This window comes from Oncorhynchus masou, chromosome 21 (genome assembly GCF_036934945.1).
Source record: "Oncorhynchus masou masou isolate Uvic2021 chromosome 21, UVic_Omas_1.1, whole genome shotgun sequence".
Classification (NCBI taxonomy): Eukaryota; Metazoa; Chordata; class Actinopteri; order Salmoniformes; family Salmonidae; genus Oncorhynchus; species Oncorhynchus masou.
The window spans coordinates 7,705,906-7,724,775 of NC_088232.1; the positions used below are offsets into that span (position 1 = coordinate 7,705,906).

At 43.9% G+C, this 18,870-nt stretch overlaps 2 protein-coding genes across 6 annotated transcripts; one reads left to right on the plus strand and one right to left on the minus strand.

The window, feature by feature from the left end:
* Positions 1-457: 457 nt before the first annotated feature.
* Positions 458-2,783, plus strand: LOC135507750 (voltage-gated monoatomic cation channel TMEM109-like). Of its 3 annotated transcripts, none has more exons than XM_064927372.1 (3): positions 458-913; positions 1,105-1,228; positions 1,974-2,783. In XM_064927372.1, the coding sequence occupies exons 1-3, from the start codon at positions 713-715 to the stop codon at positions 2,330-2,332; spliced, it is 684 nt and encodes a 227-aa protein (XP_064783444.1). In that variant the 5' UTR covers positions 458-712; the 3' UTR covers positions 2,333-2,783. The 3 variants fall into 3 exon arrangements, with proteins under 3 accessions (XP_064783444.1, XP_064783446.1, XP_064783445.1); XM_064927374.1 differs by having other exon boundaries at positions 459-913; positions 1,138-1,228; XM_064927373.1 differs by having other exon boundaries at positions 460-913; positions 1,126-1,228.
* Positions 2,784-4,838: 2,055 nt separating this feature from the next.
* LOC135507749 (uncharacterized) lies at positions 4,839-18,202 on the minus strand. Of its 3 annotated transcripts, none has more exons than XM_064927371.1 (11): positions 17,725-18,202; positions 14,942-15,087; positions 13,975-14,020; positions 13,072-13,274; positions 12,667-12,748; positions 11,946-12,230; positions 8,834-9,045; positions 6,743-6,823; positions 6,449-6,562; positions 5,458-5,559; positions 4,839-5,384 (listed from the first exon to the last, which is right to left on the minus strand). In XM_064927371.1, exons 3-11 carry the CDS (start codon positions 14,018-14,020, stop codon positions 5,289-5,291), a joined length of 1,221 nt encoding a protein of 406 aa, XP_064783443.1. In that variant the 5' UTR covers positions 14,942-15,087; positions 17,725-18,202; the 3' UTR covers positions 4,839-5,288. The 3 variants fall into 3 exon arrangements, with proteins under 3 accessions (XP_064783443.1, XP_064783441.1, XP_064783442.1); XM_064927369.1 differs by having other exon boundaries at positions 14,927-15,087; XM_064927370.1 differs by lacking the exon at positions 14,942-15,087 and having other exon boundaries at positions 17,725-18,201.
* Between the last annotated feature and the right edge of the window lie 668 nt (positions 18,203-18,870).

An 18,870-nucleotide genomic window follows, 5' to 3' on the forward strand; every position in this document is an offset into this window, starting at 1 on the left:
AAGTAGTAAAGGAAGACGTTTTTATAGTACAAGGAAATCTGTACCGGAGATGGTGTCATATAATGAGAACAGAGGGGAGGAGGTTATGTTGTGTAGGATGAGATTCGGGCATATGGGATTGAATGTATCTTTTGAAATTGATAGGGGAACATGGTACTGGAATGTGTAATAGCTATACCGTAGAGGAAACGGTTGAACATGTATTACCATTTTGTGGAATGTGTGTAGGTTGTTTGACAGGGTCAGAGGTTGGACGGGAGTGGGTGGTATTTTGGGTGGGGGTGATGGGAGTAGTGAGGTTTGTACGGAGTTATTTTATTAGAAATCCAGGGCTCGTTAAGAGAATATAGTGGCATAGATAGGTCTTCACACTCCCGTACCGTAGGTGGCGGTGTATGCGCGTGTCAGTTAATTGCGATTCGCCAATAAAACTTAAGATGAAGAAGAAAGGCAACGCAACTACTGCAGTAGGTTTTGAGTTGGCCTGCCTACTTACTATATCCTGGAAACTTCCGTTAGAAACTGACTTTTTTTTCTTGCCATATGTAAGACAGGCTACATTGTAGCCAATGTGTTCCTGTCCGTAAAGTGGCCGATTTAGATTGTTGTAGCGCATATTTTTTTGTAGTGAAACCATATTCAACTAAATTTAAAGACGTTGGATGTTTTTTTTTATTTTATTGTTTGACTTTACATAAGGCGTCTGAAAAAAATGAAAATGTGTTTCGTCGTGTGTGTGCTGAGCACGGTGGTAGTTTCTTGTTCGGGAGAAAATAGTCGTTTCGAGAAGTCATTCAACTATTCCCCGGGAATGATGCAAGTCCTCCGGGAGACGCTCACGGATTTGTCCGAGGAGGCGCACAGTTATCTGGTCCACCTTCTCGGGGCAAGGTCCGTTGAAAATGCACAGAAGGTGAGGAACAAAGAATAGCCGGCTCTAAGTTTAGATTTAACAGTAGTTCGAATCATAAATTCTTAGTCTAATGTCCGTTCTTTTGTCGAATTAGGTAGGTGCAAGTAGTAACAACTCGGCCATATACGGGAACCCTTATGCACGCTTGTTTCAGTTCCGGATTTAGTGACCCATGTGTTTGCCTCAAACAGAACCCTCAACTCTTCTATCAGTGTTTCTTTCAGGTGGTCAAGTATCTGGCTGAGGCAGCGGCCAGTGGAGCGAATGTGGTTATGAAGTACCTCTCCCAGTTCCTGGTGGCAGCAGGTGTTGATGGTAAACAGCTGGGATCATTCCTTATAATATTAAAGGCAAAAGATGTTAGATCAACACTCTTATTCCCACTTTAGGAATACAGGCCCAGAAAGCTATTGCAATACTCTAGTCAGTCACCAACACTGTTCCCCGAGAGCTAAAGCATGTCATGTGCAGGCTTTTGTTTCAGCCCAGCACTAACACACCGAATCAATGTCTCCTTGAGCAGTTGACTAGTTGGATCGGGTGTGTTAGAGCGGGGCTGGAGCAAAAACCTGCACAACCTGTGGCTCCCCAGGACCAGGGCTGATAACCGGTGCACTATTCAATAATGGAACAGACAGTTGTCAACACAAAAATAATCATTTCAGATAAGTCATTCTATTGATTGATCCCACATCATGCATCATCAACACACAACCCATATACAGTGCAATGGTACTCACATTGTCATTTACTGTAACTGTTCTCTGTAGATACACAACACAAAACCGGGTGAAAGTCTGACCTGCCAAGGGGGCCCTTTACCCACTGACAGACATGGATTAGGTGTGTGCGCCAGACGGGGGAAACCTTTTTCTCCACATTGCCAACAGTAACCTACTAGGCTTTGACTATAACTACCGGTACAATAATTACATAGCAACATACTAAAACCACATTTTTGCCAAGTCTTGGAATGGAGACAAGTAAAGGGAGCATTTTAAGATTGCTAGGCCAGAAAATGCACTAATATCATGTGCATCTATTTCTCTCTCTCCTCCAGTTGAAATGCCTGTTAACAGTATCACCCCAGATGCTGTAGTCTATATCGGTCAGTGGCTTCTGCTGGCTCTCATTGGCTACTGGCTGCTGTCCCTGGCCTTCCGATTGGTGGCGTCCACTCTGAGGCGGTTCCTGTGGCTACTGAAGCTGGGTGTGGTTTTAGGATTGTTTTGCCTGATCCTAAGTGACAGCAGTGCTGGAACGGAGACTACGGCGCTGCGATTGGCTGGCCTGGTGAGCGTCTGCGTCCTATTGGGTATCGGACATTCTGGCACCGGGGGCGACAACACCTACCTGGAGGATCAATTGAGGGTGCTCGAGAGACGAGTGAGAGAAATGGAGAGGAGGAAAGAGAAGTGAGGGGTGGATGGATGGAGGGGAACTGAAAGGCCTTGTTTTGTACATTAATCTAGGTCTAGGATCGTAACAAGGACGTTGTACATAAAGTTGTTTAAAAAAAGGTATCATTTTGCATAATGAAGCACTTTGCCTTTTTCATAAAGATCTTAGTTAATGTGTGTGAGAAACAGAATTGACAGCAAATATGATTAGCTTGTTTTAAAGGAAACAGACGGACAGAATAGTGTTTTCTGTTTATTGAGGTGGACATATGCATGTCCTACAATAAATGCTTTTGATATTCGCAGAATAGAAACACTAAACATTCCATAAGGTCTCATATGTCATTGGAAATCATATTTTCTTCATGTCTACACAGATCACCTTTCATTCTCGTACCTTTCCAGTTATGGCAGCATACAACAAACAAGTTCAAATAAAATGAACGGATGCATACTTCCTATTACCTACATTTGAGATCTGTCCATTCCTTTTAAAGCATGTTGGGTGTAGAGGGGGATGAGACAGTTGGTGAGAAAAGCACATTTTAAAAGTAATCAAGAGGCCTTCTCCAATTTAGATTTTCCCTTGACCAACTAGGGCCAAGAGTTTACTGTTCTGGTTACATGGTCTGGAAATGACCTCTCCCTGAATATAATCATGTAAAATACACTTTCCTCACCCCCTGACCTGACCAGGGGTACATTCATTAGGAACCTAACGGAAGCAACCAGGTAGGGACTAACAATTTGTCCCAAAAAGTTAGTTTGCTTCATTGTGCACTTATGAATACACCCCAGGACAAGAAGGCACTGGATGCGTTTGTGTGATAAGGCTTTAGCAAACGACTAGATGAAATTCAAGGAGTGAAATCGGGGGAGGAGCAACTGCGACAGCCAAAAGTTCGGGCACGTGGTTTTGCACCAAATCTCAGATGAACATAGCAGTGTTGCCATTGTTATAAAAGTATTTCTTTGTAACGGTAAAATAATCTGGTCTCCAACTCCCATATCACACAATCATAATTTGAAGTCATGCGTGTGTACATTGTACAAACAATGAGAGACTCATATCACATTCATTTTGTATATATCCACTGTATACATAAATCAAGGCAAAGTTGGTTCCTGTTTCAGTCATGTCTTTGGTCACGTTCGTGTGGGTCAAACAAAAACACCCTAATGATTGGTTGACAATAGAGCCTCCCACAATGCAGGTGATGGCTGCAGGAGGAAGTTGGTGAAGAGCAACTGCAGAAACTTGCAGTCAAAACTTCATGACCTTTTTTTGTAAAGCTCATGCAGTTGACATGTAGGCACAAGTGGGATCATTTTTATCCCCATAATGCATCACACTTTGAAAGGTGGTGGCCACCGACTTGACAAAAGTGATCCGCTCGAACTGTCTGTAAAACCTCCAGGAGTGCTTCATTATTTAAGAGACAAATAGGATTTTATATTTAAATACCAAAATTAGCCTTTTAAACCAAGATGATGTGTTGCAAATGGCACCCTATAGTACACTACTTTTGGAGAGTGATACAGACAATGTATAACATCTTAATAAAATAGCGCCCTCCCAGTGTATTAAGTTATTTAACTCTACATACCCACCCAGTTGAAATGACAGCAGTTTCATATGTAGAACTAAAATGATACACCATGCATATAATGAAAAACGGCTATACTTTGGGAAGTAAAGGCATTGCTAATTGTATTTGCATATACACACACACACTTTAATATACACAACAGGAAGTGGCTACCTGACTGGCGGAGAGCTTTACTTGGTCTACCGAGTGGATGATGAGTTGTCCTAGCACCTTCTGATTGTATGATTAGGAGTGATGTGAGTTCTGATTGGATTATGATACACTTATTAACAAAAAAAAAATCCAAAAAGGTTCTTCGGCTGTCCCTATTTTTGGTTCCAGTAGAACCCTGAAAGGCAGTTATCGGTTGTGTTCCTCTCCTCAGACGTTGCTGATGAATGCCAGATCTTACAACTCTTGGATAGCTATTTTATGTATCAGCTAACCACGTTATCGACTGTGCACGACGGCACAGCCGATGACGTGGCATGCAACCATTGGTTGATGCATGCAGCGCCTCCGCAGGGGAACACGACCAGTGTTTGATAGATGCCATACATGAAATTGGTGGAAGCCCTCAATGGCGCTGCCCATGCCAATACTGCCTTTTGGCCACTAGAGGCCTCTCATTCTATGGGCTACATTCCATTTCTCTTGTACACTCCCCTTCTAAAAATAAATGGACTGGGAATATGGTGGAAACTCCCTCAAGACATTTTTTTGCACCAATCCAATGCTTAAATGCATGAGAGGGAGTGGATCAGTGCACACTTCTGGAGAAGGGTAGGGATCGTGGCCTCTGATTCAGTTTGACATGTTTTCCCCCCGCCCAGACATTTTGACTGACTTCATCACAGCTATACAGGAAATAGTCCTTTTTAAATAATCTCCTTTCCTTCACTAATATCCCATTTACACAGAGACAAAAAAAAAAAAGTTGGTTACTTTCGTTTTTATATACGTGAAAGGGGTAGGGAGTAAAAAAAAAAATGGGTACATTTAAAAAAAACACAGACCTAGTAATGAAACGTGTTTTTTCACAGACCCTGTAACCTCCAAAAAAATTGTTTAACACCTCCCTTGTTTGAATCGCAAACAGGCCCCATGGTTTAACGGGGCTCATCTAAATATGCCTTTTTAAAAAGGTATAATAATAATAATAATGTCTTATGTCAGAAAACAGTATAACACTCACCAGAAAAGAATGGATAGGTGATTTGAGGGGCAATGTCTAGGTCACAGTTACAACATACTGCTTCCTCTCCTATCTCTCCCCATTTATATAAGTGGTCACAGTCAAGGAGATGAGCAAAGGAAGCCATTGAACCGTATTCGGGACGGAGACGTGGCAACATTACTCAGGCCGCTCCTGATTGGACAGGCGTTCTACAGGAAGTTGGTGGGGGCGTTTTTTCCTGTGTCGATGTTGAACTGGGAGGCTCTGTCTGTGGAGTGCAGAGCTTCAGAGGTAGGCGGGGGGACCTGGGGGGAGGAACAATGTCAGAAGGTGTGTGTGTGTGTGTGTGTGTGTATGAGAGAGTGAGTGAGGACTGACCTGGGGTGGTGGATGGGCAAGGAGGGGATCAGCAGGAGACATGTTCTCCATCTTTATCGCCTCATTCCCTGAGGGGGCGCTGTACATCACCGGCGCATACCCCTGAAACACGCACAGTTACGTGGAGAGAAAAGACACCATGCAACAGTTAAGTAGAGATATACCATCGGCGGTACTGGTTAGGTGGCCCACTCTACTGTTAGTGGTCAGAGGAGCCACAGGGTACTGGTTAGGCGGCCCACTCTACTGTTAGTGGTCAGAGGAGCCACAGGGTACTGGTTAGGCGGCCCACTCTACTGTTAGTGGTCAGAGGAGCCACAGGGTACTGGTTAGGCGGCCCACTCTACTGTTAGTGGTCAGAGGAGCCACAGGGTACTGGTTAGGCGGCCCACTCTACTGTTAGTGGTCAGAGGAGCCACAGGGTACTGGTTAGGCGGCCCACTCTACTGTTAGTGGTCAGAGGAGCCACAGGGTACTGGTTAGGCGGCCCACTCTACTGTTAGTGGTCAGAGGAGCCACAGGGTACTGGTTAGGCGGCCCACTCTACTGTTAGTGGTCAGAGGAGCCACAGGGTACTGGTTAGGCGGCCCACTCTACTGTTAGTGGTCAGAGGAGCCACAGGGTACTGGTTAGGTGGCCCACTCTACTGTTAGTGGTCAGAGGAGAGGCACAGTTCGATTGTAGAACAGAGGGAAAAGGAGTACGGGCTGATTTGTAGAGTTGTGTAGAATAGGGTTGACTAGCATAGAGTGGAATAGAACAGAGTACACTCTTAGTACATTTTTTTCTATGTAGAACCTTGAAGGGTTCTTTGACTGTCCCCATAGGATAATCATTTTTGGTTCCAGGTAGAACCCTTTCTACAGAGGGTTATATATGGAATGCAAAAGGGTTCTACCTGAAACCAAAAAGGGCTCTTGTATGGGGACATCTGAAGAACCCTTTTGGAACCCCCTTTTTCTAAGATTGTAGAGTAGAAATAAATCCCTACCATCGGAGGAGCACCAGGGTTGTACTGTGGCTGGTTGGGTGGTGGGCCATTCCACTGTGGGGGCTGGGCAGGGGGGTACAAAGGGTCTTGGGAGGGGTAGCCTGGGTTGAAGCACTGAAAAAAACCACAACAAAACACTGTCACACTCTTTTCCTTTCTTTTCCCGAGGAGTTTCACCCCTGACGGGGGGGGGGGATTATGAGGGTTCACTAAACCATACCAACCGCTGATATAATGGAGAGATGGGTGGACTCACAGAGAGAAACATAATGGAGAAGAGAAGGATGGACTCACTGGTTGAGGTGGGGGTCCGGTCCATTGAGGCTGGCCAGGCATCCCAGGGTTGGGGGGAGGGTAAACCTGAGGGTAACCTCCCTGTACATGGAGGAGCACCACAGTAAAACAGAGGGACTCAAACACTATTGGTGTTGTGTAGTTGTGATTATGTTGTATGTTCTTGGATGCTAGTTTTACGTATCTGCACTCCTGCCTACACAATTAACCCTCGTGGGATAAATCAAGTATTTTGAATTGAATACTATATGCGATATACTCATACAAGTACTGTACATAAACAGATACTAACATTGACAACCACAGTTCCCAAAGTTAGATAGGACTTATATACTCAACACATTATGGTTCATGACAAGACAAAGATAAGAAAACGACACACACACGCACACAGTCGTGGCCAAAAGTTGAGAATGACACAAATATTAATTCACAAAGTCTGCTGCCTCAGTTTGTATGATGGCAATTTGCATATACTCCAGAATGTTATGAAGAGTGATGAATTGCAATTAATTGCAAAGTCCCTCTGCCATGCAAATGAACTGAATCCCCCAAAAACATTTCCACTGCATTTCAGCCCTGCCACAAAAGGACCAGCTGACATCATGTCAGTGATTCTCTTATTAACACCGGTGTGAGTGTTGATGAGGACAAGGCTGGAGATCACTCTGCCATGCTGATTGAGTTTCATTACCAGACTGGAAGCTTCAAAAGGAAGGGTGGTGCTTGGAATCATTGTTCTTCCTTTGTCAACCATGGTTACCTACAAGGAAACACATGCAGTCATCATTGCTTTGCACAAAAAGGGCTTCACAGGCAAGGATATTGCTGCCAGTAAGATTGCACCTAAATCAACCATTTATCGGATCATCAAGAACTTAGAGAGCGGTTCAATTGTTGTGAAGAAGGCTCCAAGCGCCCAAGAAGGTCCTGATGCTTGCTGGACTGTCTCCTAAAGTTGATTCAGCTGCGGGATCGGGGCACCACCAGTACAGAGCTTGCTCAGGAATTGCAGCAGGCAGGTGAGAGTGCATCTGCACGCACAGTGAGGCGAAGACTTTGAGGATGGCCTGGTATCAAGAAGGGCAGCAAAGAAGCCACTTCTCTCCAGGAAAAACATCAGGGACAGACTGATATTCTGCAAAAGGTACATTGATTGTTCTGCTGAGGACTGGGTTATAGTCATTTTTTCTGATGAATTCCCTTTCCGATTGTTTGGGGCATCCGGAAAAAAGCTTGTCCGGAGAAGACAAGGTGAGCGCTACCATCAGTCCTGTGTCATGCCAACAGTAAAGCATCCTGAGACCATTTGTGTGGTTGCTTCTCAGCCAAGGGAGTGGGCTCACTCACAATTTTGCCTAAGAACACAGCCATGAATAAAGAATGGTACCAACACATCCTCCGAGAGCAACTTCTCCCAACCATCCAGGAACAGTTTGGTGACGAACAATGCCTTTTCCAGCATGATGGAGCACCTTGCCATGAGGCAAAAGTGATAACTAAGTGGCTCGGTGAACAAAACAAAGATATTCTGGGTCCATGGTCAGGAAACTCCTCAGACCTTAATCCCATGGAGAACTTGTGGTCAATCCTCAAGAGGCGGGTGGACAAACAAAACCCCACAAATTCTGACAAACTCCAAGCATTGATTATGCAAGAATGGGCTGCCATCAGTCAGGATGTGGCCCAGAATTTAATTGACAGCATGCCAGGGCAGATTGCAGAGGTCTTGAAAAAGAAGGGTCAACACTGCAAATATTGACTCTTTGCATCAACTTCATGCAATTGTCAATAAATGCCTTTGACACTTACGAAATGCTTGTAATTATACTTCAATATTACATAGTAACATCTGACCAAAATATCTAAAGACACCGAGGCAACAGACTTTGTGAAAATGTATATTTGTGTCATTCTCAAAACCTTTGGCCACGACTGTATATATAGAATCACTATCTATTCCAATGACATAAAACACAAGGCATGAACAAACCAACACACCACAGTATGCAGTTAAGTGTATAAAGAATAAATGGACAATGTAAATCGGGTGCCATTTCGTAGCCAAGCCACCATCTAACTATCCCTCACCGGCCCACCAGGTCCAGGGGACACCCCTCCTCCAGGCATGTTGTAGCCGGGAGGGGGGTGCAGAGTCTCGGGGTTGTCCAGTTGGATGGTGGTGGTGTCGGGGGATTTGTTCTTGAAGATCCTCTTCCGGCAACAGAAGCAGATACCGGCGGGGATACCAAGCAGGAGGAGGAGGGCCATGAGGGGGTTGCCTGCTTCCTTCTCATGTTTGTCTGGAGGGAGATGGGGGGGGGCAGGGAGGGAGGAGAGGGAGAGAGAGATGCAGAAGGAGCGAGACGGGGAAGTTAATTTGGGAGACATTGCAAAGCCGTAAGGGGAACAGGAGGGAGTGATTGACAGACGACATGTGTTTCACTCTATGCATGTTGTATTCTATACCCCCCTCACCTCACCCCCTCTTTCCCACTACCCCATAGCTTACTGAGCAGCCCTGTAGTCCTACAAATAACCAACTAATTAGTGACAAACAGGGACATATGAGCTGCGAGCCAAACAATGTGTATCCCGAATGGCACCCTATTCCACTATGGGCCCTGGTCAAGTAGTGCACTATATCAGGAATAGTGTGCCATTTGGAACGAAGGGCCAGTATACCAGACCATTGGGAAGGGATCCTGATGCTGTGTCTATTTCCATGACCTACTCGAACTTCAACATGACCTAACAGAGGTCATTTAATTCTAAGAATTCTATGCAACCAACACCACTTGTCTCTCTATACAGCACCAGTTTGCATCTCTCGGACTTGTTACTACTTACACTATGCTCTAAGCATACTTGGATATTTGTGGACTAGTTTTGACCAGAGCCCAGTACTAAATAGGGTGCCATGGGGTGCTTATTACATACGCTGCGGCTACTGTTAATTATCTATCCTGTGGCCTAGTCACTTTACCCCTACCTACAATGGGGAGAACAAGTATTTGATAACCTGCAAAATCGGCAGTGTTTCCTACTTACAAAGCATGTAGAGGTCTGTAATTTTTATCATAGGTACACTTCAACTGTGAGAGACGGAATCTAAAACAAAAATCCAGAAAATCACATTGCATGATTTTTAAGTAATTAATTTGCATTTTATTTCATGACATAAGTATGACCAGTAAGAATTCCAGCTCTCACAGACCTGTTAGTTTTTCTTTAAGAAGCCCTCCTGTTGTCCACTCATTACCTGTATTCACTGCACCGGTTTGAACTCGTTACCTGTATAAAAAGACACCTGTCCACACACTCAATCAAACAGACTCCAAACTCTCTACAATGGCCAAGACCAGAGAGCTGTGTAAGGACATCAGGGATAAAATTGTAGACCTGCACAAGGCTGGGATGGGCTATAGGACAATAGGCAAGCAGCTTGGTGAGAAGGCAACAACTGTTGGCGCAATTATTAGAAAATGGAAGAAGTTCAAGATGACGGTCAATCACCCTCGGTCTGGGTCTCCATGCAAGATCTCACCTCGTGGGGCATCAATGATCATGAGGAAGATGAGGGATCAGCCCAGAACTACATGGCAGGACCTGGTCACTGACCTGAAGAGAGCTGGGACCACAGTCTCAAAGAAAACCATTAGTAACACACTGCGCCGTCATGGATTAAAATCCTGCAGGGCACGCAAGGTCCCCCTGCTCAAGCCAATGCATGTCCAGGCCCGTCTGAAGTTTGCCAACGACCATCTGGATGATCCAGAGGAGGAATCATTAAGAGCATTGAAGATGTGTCGTGGCTGGGTCTTCCAGCATGAAAACGACCCAAAACACACAGCCAGGGCAACTAAGGAGTGGCTCCGTAAGAAGCATCTCAAGGTCCCGGAGTGGCCTAGCCAGTCCAGACCTGAACCCAATAGAAAATCTTTGAAGGGGTAGTGCCCTATATAGGGAATAGGGTGCCATTTGAAAGTCAGCCCCGAAACCTGAAGGATCTGGGGAAGGTCTGTATGGAGGAGTGGGCCAAAATCCCTGCTGCAGTGTGTGCAAACCTGGTCAAGAACTACAGGAAACATATGATCTCTGTAATTGTAAACAAAGGTTTCTGTACCAAATATTAAGTTCTGCTTTTCTGATGAATCAAATACTTATGTCATGCAATAAAATGCAAATGAATTACTTAAAAAAAAGTGATTTTCTGGATTTTTGTTTTAGATGTCATCTCTCACAGTTGAAGTGTACCTATTATAAAAACAATTACAGACCTCTACATGCTTTGTAAGTAGGAAAACCTGCAAAATCGGCAGGTTATCAAATACTTGTTCTTCCCACTGTATATGTACAGTGCAGTCGTAAAATAGTCAGACCTCTACTTTTTCCCCCATTTTGTAACGGAAGACTTGGTGGGTCCAAACATCTTCCATTTAAGAAAGATGGAGGCCACTGTGTTCTTGGGGACCTTCAATGCTGAATACATTATTTTGGTACCCTTCCCCAGACCTGGGCCTCGATAATCCTGTCTCGAAGCTCGAGAGACAATTCCGATATGGACCTTCGTGGCTTGGTTTTTTTCTCTGACATGTACTTTCAACTGTTGGACCTTAGAGAGACACGTTCGTGCCTTTTCAAAATCATGTCCAATCAATTGAATTTACCACAGGTGGACTCCAATCAAGTTGTAGAAACATCTCAAGGAGGATCAATGGAAACAGGATGCACCGGAGCTCAAAAGTTTCTAAAAACCTGTTTTCGCTTCGACATTATGGGGGTTGTGTGTGTAAAGTAATGAGGATTATTTATTTATTTTTTAGACAGTTTTAAGAATAAGGTGTGTTACGTTACAGCCTTATTACCTCATACCCCTGCTCATCAACTGGGTATTGGTACTCTGTGTATAGCTATGTTATCATTACTCATTGTGTATTTATTCCTCGTGTTATTATTTATTATTATCATTATTTTTTTCTTTTGTATTGTTGGGAAGGGCCCGTAACTAAGCATTTCACCAGTCCTACACCTGTTGTTTTAAGAAGCATGTGACAAATAGCTGTAGACGCAGGAAGCGTCTGCGCAGACCAAGGTTTGGAGTGAAGTGGTATCCCTCCCAACACACTCACGATAACTCAGTAGAAGTGAGTAACGCTGCAGAGCTAACTAACGATCTATGGCAACACAGCGAAACCACAACCTGTGAGTTCCATCCTGACGATGGCGACCACCCGGTCTCGCCTGTCCTTCAGTGTGTAGTAGCCCACGTCCGAGGTGTTGACGTTCTGGATGCTGATCTTGGTGGAAAGGGTCTTGACCCGGTTCCAGTAGTCAGGGAGGTCCTGGGCCACCACTGCCCCATCATGCACCAGGGTGACGTTGACGTTGGCGCCCGAGAAGGAGAGCGTGGCATCGGCCTGGTCGATGCCCTCCAATGAGATGTGGAGTGCCTCGCCCACCACGCACTTTGTGTACTCACGCTTGGCTGAGAAAAGGAAGAACATGTTGCATTAGGGGAAAAGGGTGAGAAAAAGAGGGGAGGAGGGTGTACATGAAAGGGTGAGAGAGAGGGGGGGGTGAGAGAGCGAAAGAGACAAAAGGCCAAGACAATAACAAAGTAATTGTTACGGCTATCTAATTAAAGGGATAGCCATAGTCCCAGGGTCAGATGAACTCGTGGAAACCATTTATGAAGGACATTAGAGGTCGTTTTGCGAGCCAATGCTAACTAGCTCGAGAGCATGCGAGCTGTTCCTATAGCCTTCCAGTCATTGCGCTAACGCTAGTTAGCAACTTCCTTCAAACTTAAGCAGAGACCTACAAATGGTATCCACGAGTTCATCAGACTCTGTGGAAGTAGGATGAAGGGCTTCGTGCCAAAATCCCGAAATGTGCCTTTAAATAACATGCAAAGCACTCACTGGTCACAGCCACTTTGAGCGAGGAGATCTCCTTGTTCCAGTAGTCTCTCTGGACATAGGTCCCCTGGTCCTTGTAAGTCACCTTCAGGGGGCAAAGGTCAAACACTTAACACGGATGATCAAATCAAACTTGATTTATAAGTGCATTTAAAATCTCTTCACAAAAATGTTTAAATAATATACTAAATGAAGAGGTAGAAGATGGTAGGTGCATTGCTGGGACGGGATGGGTGTTAAGTAATATTAACAGTACCGGTCAAAACCAAGTGGTGAGTTTTGTTATAAGTAGGATACCATCTCCTCACATCCCCGCTCAATGACCTCTGGTGGTATGATCTGAGTTGATATACTTTATTGTCCCCGGGGGGAAATTTGACTTAGACAATTAAAGAGACAGTCACTCACTTTGTCCAGATACCAGCTCCTGTCGGTTCCTGTCCCAGACACCTTTCCTCTGGTGGCCCGGGATCCACGGTCCCAGTACAGGTACGTCTTCAGGGGCTCTGCAGCGGGGGTGAACTCCAGCTTCTCAGCGCTCTTCGGGAGGTAGATCTTCAGCTGATGCCCGTGGGACAGACGCTTGTGCAGGTCGGGCACCACGTAGCCATCTGAGTGCGAGAGAGTGAGTGAGAGAATATGGATGAGAGCAAAAGTGGGGAGAGAGAGAGAGAAAAAGGGTGTGTGGAAGTGAGGATTAACACATTTTACTCCACATTATCTGAAGCAGTGGTAAACACAGATAATGTAGCTTGAAACCGTTTTAAAAACAACTTTCATCTACAAATTCTTGGCATCTACTGACATGGTCACAAATGGCATCTTATCTTCACTATGAAGTGCACTATAGGCCGTGGTCAAAAGTAGTGCCCTGTATAGGGAATAGGGTGCCATTAGTGAAGGGCCCTAGGCTTCTGCTGTTGCCTAATGCAGTTGGTGGTGGAGGAAGGTGTGGTGCAGGAGCCGTAACGGGCCCTACCTACACGGCAGTGTACTTTTGAACATTCCTGTCTATTCATCTTGAAATGTCAACCGAATCCTCCTCCGGGATATAATTTGTCCATTAACTGTGTTTTCACATGTTTTTTTTTGTTTGTTCGTGACCTTTCAGTGGAATGTAAAAGAGCCAATAAAGCGGGAGTGCCGTGACACTCCCCGCTCGCAACTCCCAGCTGGGGACCGGGTTAAAAATCATTATGTCATTCTTCCCAGCTTTCTTCCTGCTCCACTCCTGTATCATTTATTTTCCTTCCTCTTTATTTATTTATTTATTTATTTATTTATGGGAATACACAGGAAGCTCCAACTCACCCACAATGAGAACAGTGCCCAGCAGGATCCAAAGACTCCACATCATCTGTATTGGCATATCACAAGAAATATGATAAATTATATTATGAACAGGTTGTGGGGGGGGGGGGGGGGGGGTGTAAGACAGACAAACAAACAAAGTAACTAAATGATGAATAAATAAAATAACCCAATTTACAGTGATACTGATGATACATTATACAGTACAACTCCACCAGAAGAATGTCTTCTGTGCAATCTAAAGTCACAACAAAACCGGGGGAGTGATTGTTACAGTCAAACCGAGCAGGGGGGTAGGGCATGTTAGGACAGTGTTCCCCACCGTTTGGTCTTGGCTCAACCCTTTTGGTACTGGATAGAGGAGTCTAGAAACTGAGGTTGCATCCCAAATGGCACAGATTCCCTAAATAGTGCACTACTTTTGACCATGGCTCTGGTCAAAAGTAGTGCATTTGATAGAGAACAGGGTGCCATTTTGGCCGCAACCTGTCCAGACAGGAAATGAGGTCTAGTGGGTCAAGAGAAGATGTGAAGAGCAACAGGGACAGGCAACTAGCAGTCCGCAGGCCCTTGGATCAACCCCCCCCCCCAAAAAGTGACAGACCCTAAACTTCATGGAACACAAAGTGTGACTGCCTTTAAAAAGCAACGAATCCATTTGAAAACAGCCTGTGTTGCATCGATGTGAGTCAGAAGCAGTTCTTCTAGTGCAGTGATGGGAAACTGGAGGCCCTCAGATACATTTCCAAAAAAAGTTGTGGGCAACTGCAGACCCTCATGAGGAGTTCAGATTTTTTGTTGGATTTAGAGATGAGCGCAAATAATGCAAATCAACTGAGCTCAAATAGTGATAAATAATGTAGGCTACTTGCAGCTTTACCTTTACAATTTGGAATGTTAAAGTAAAAATCATAAAACTGAAATGATCACACCCCTCTCTTATTTATTATACCATAAAAAGCTTAACTGATCCTAGATCCACGGCATTCCTACTCTGAGACACTCAGGGGTCCATGGAGTTACCAAGGTAACCTGGGCTCCCGAATCACAACCGGCTGTGATTGGGAGACCTATAGGGCGGCGCACAATCGGCCCAGCGTCGTCCGGGTTGTCCTAGTTAAATAAAGGAGAACAGGCAGTTTACATGAGGCTGTATAATCTACAGAGAATGATGCTTTTATTTTGGGAGTGGGACAATAGAATTTAAGCAACAACACAAATCTAACAAACAATGATGAACCAGAACCACATTCAAGCAGATTTCTAGGAATGAAAGAAGTCTACTATTTTATATTTTCTTTAAAAAAGGTCCAATGCAGACGTTATCTCAATGTCAAATCATTTCTGGGTAACAATTAAGTATCTTACTGTTTTCAATGTAAATGGTAAACATAAAATTAAAAGAAGCTTCTTAGCAAAGAGAAATTTCTCAAGCAAGATTTTTGCTAGGACTGTCTTGGAGTGGTCGGAGTGGGGAGGGTAAAACTGAAAACTAGCTGTTATTGGCAGAGAGGTTTGGAGACAACGGGGAGGGAGGGAAATACTAGTTAATAGACATTTCTTATTGGTCTATAAACTAATTTGCTGCCTGGTGATGTCACGAAGCAGGCCAAAACTCTATCCCACCAGATCAGGCTGTCTTTTCAAATAGCTATTACACTAAAAAGGGATTATTATAATTTTCACAGTATTATTCCAAACCCATCGTGTGGAAATTAAGAGTTTATTCCCAAAATGCTAGATCTACCAATTTTTCACTTTTGTTTTTTCATCAGAAATTCCTGATTATGGGGATCTTCATGTGTGTTTATTATATTATTGTTCTCAGATGAAAAACGCTATTTATGAATTGTTTAACTGAAATGGAATGTTCATATCCTGTATATTTGACTGTGATATGTGGGCATCTCAAGTATCTATTTTAAGATTAATCCACTTACTGTCATTATGGATAAGAGCATCTGCTAAATTAATAAAATACCAAATGTAATTGTTTTGCATACAGATCTCATATTACTGCATCGAATTATTTTGGTATAATATGTTTAGACATTAATGTCACAAATGTATCATTTGTATATTTCTTTATAAAAAAAGGTAGTTATTTGTTACATTTGACTGTGTAAAACCTAGCAGTACTACTTATTTATTTGAGAGTGAGGCGGATGTATGTAGCCTATAGCATTTTGCTGAAGAAAAAAAAACACGATTTGTCTCTGAAATGAAACCATCAAGTGATGTATTTGTTTAAAATCTGTCAGTCCTCAAGTGTCTCTCTCCATTTTCCGGGAGGAGCTTCACGCAGTGACCAGAGATGGCAGAGCTGAAAGGGTAGTCTGAGAGTAGTGAAAAGAACGCCGCGGGCGTGTTCAGACCAGCAGCTGAAATTCTTCGCGTATTTACTCCGCGTTCAAATCGACTGGGAACTCGTAACTGGAAACTAGGAAATCTACGACTTCCGACTTTAGTGGGTTCGAAACAACTGAAATCGGGAAAGAAACGGGCTCCGACTGTGAAAAATCGATTTGAACGGTCAACCCGCTCGGAATTCCAACTCGGGAACTCTTTCTAGAGCTTCGATTTTCCGACCTGAAGATCACTGATGTCACGAGTTCCCAGTTGTCTTAAACGCGGCATTAACACTGCGAAGCCCGTCCAGGGCACACGTGACTTCCCACTTTGATTCATTAGTGATGGAGTTCCAAATGGCACCTCTTAGATTTTAAACGAATTGGCCAGAGCAGTGCACTATCACTTGATTTGTATTTTTTTAAACTTTTTATTATTATTTGGTGAATATTTTCTTAACTCTTCGTGAACTGCAGTTGGTTAAGGGCATTACACGGTAAAGTCTAAATTATAGCAGGGGTAGGAAGTCCGCAGGACATGGGCAGCAGGTAATAATTTATACTATTTACAACTAACAATGATAAATGTCCATTGGGGTGGAGGCAGGGTAAATGTCCGTTGGGGGAGGGTCGGGTGTCAGCGGCATTGGAGTGGAGTGGCTGTAGCAGGTTGTGATGCAGCTCGACAATATTATCTCGATGGTGTTCCTATAGAACACTGCGAGGGCCATCGAGGACAGGTCACATTTCAAATCAAACTTAATGTCACATGCGCAGAATACAACAAGTGTTGACCTTACCGTGTAAAGCCCTTAACCAACAGTGCAGTTCACGAAGAGTTAAGAAAATATTTACCAAATAATAAAAAGTACAACTTTTTTTTAATCAAGTGAGATTTTAAACGAATACATGTCTAATTGAACAGCCCCATGCCATGATTAGATAGTGAAAAAACAATTGATTTAATCAACATTTCTGAACATGGATATGCAGTGTTTTGGAATGAAACTCTTCAAATATACATAAAACACAGGATTGTCACGTTTTGGATTGCACTGTGCCATTAACGCCTATAGTGCGGTTCACTGTGACCGGGGAGATAGCGAGTCTGACTCAAAACAATATGCACACACGCACAACCCACAGGGAGACTCGCACGCAAGCGCCCAGATACCATGGATTACGATGCAATAAAAATAACAAGAATATCCAAAGCAAATTCCAAACAAACAGAACTGAACAAGACAATTGAAGTAAATCCTACAGAGAGTGTCAATTGCCTGTTGCAAAGAAACAGGCGGAATAAACTAAAAGCCACACGGAAACATTTCACTTTGAACAGTAAACATGGATCGGACACACTTCTTATTGTACATGCAGAAGAAATAGATATGCGATATACCTTGATATGAAAGAATCCAGGTGATTATTTTGCTGTTTTTCTCTATTTTCCGGGAGGAGCTTCACGCAGTGACCGGAGATGATATTACTAAAAGGGTCGTCTGAGTTTAGTGGGGGGAAAAAACGCACGGGCGTGTTGAGACTGCTAATGACGGACGGGTAGACAATGGACAGCTCAGAGCCTCTGTTCTTTTCTGTCCATAAGAAACAATTGGATTAGTGGAAGAGGCAGGGCAGGCCAGGAGCAAGGAAGGAGGGTGTGGTCAAGCAAGGCAGCAGAAATTCCTCGCGTATTAATGCCGCGTTCAAATCTACTGGGAACTAGGAAATCTACGACTTCCGACTTTAGTGGGTTCAAAACAACTGTGAAAAAAACGAGCTTCGACTGGAAAGAATCGATTTGAACGGTCAACCCGCTCAGAATTACAACTCGGGAACTCGGGCCTCTTTCCAGAGCTTCGACTTTCCGACCGGAAGATCACTGATGTCACGAGTTCCCAGTTGTCTTAAACGCGGCATTAACACTGAAGCCCGTCCAGGGCACACGTGACTTCCCACATTGATTAATCAGTAATATAGTCCCAAATGGCACCCTGTTCCTCTTAGTGCACTGCTCTGGCCAAAAGTACTGCATTACAGGGAATAGAGTGCCATTTGGGATGCATAGTCTAGAAGATACAGGAGGAGACAATGTATCTAGATGATTCTCTCAAAATAATGGTAATTACTGTTTGAAAATGATAACTTGTTATAGCTTAGTCTGTAGAAGCCTAGAAAACTTTTTTTTCTCAGAGCCTAGGCCTAAGTTATGTGCTCTAATTTAGGCGTTCATTCTAGTTTAGCTTACTCTAAAATGGTATTGCCTCTAACCTAAAGTGAAAGAAATTGTATTAATTCACATTGATAACAATAAATTATAGCAGGGGTAGGAAGTCTGCAGGACAGGGGCAGCAGGTAATCATTTATACATATTTACAACTGTAAAAATTATGAATGTCCATTGGGGCGGAGGCAGCGTAAATATCCATTGGGGCGGAGGCAGGGTAAATATCCATTGGGGCGGAGGCAGGGTAAATATCCATTGGGGCGGAGGCAGGGTAAATATCCATTGGGGTGGAGGCAGGGTAAATATCCATTGGGGTGGATG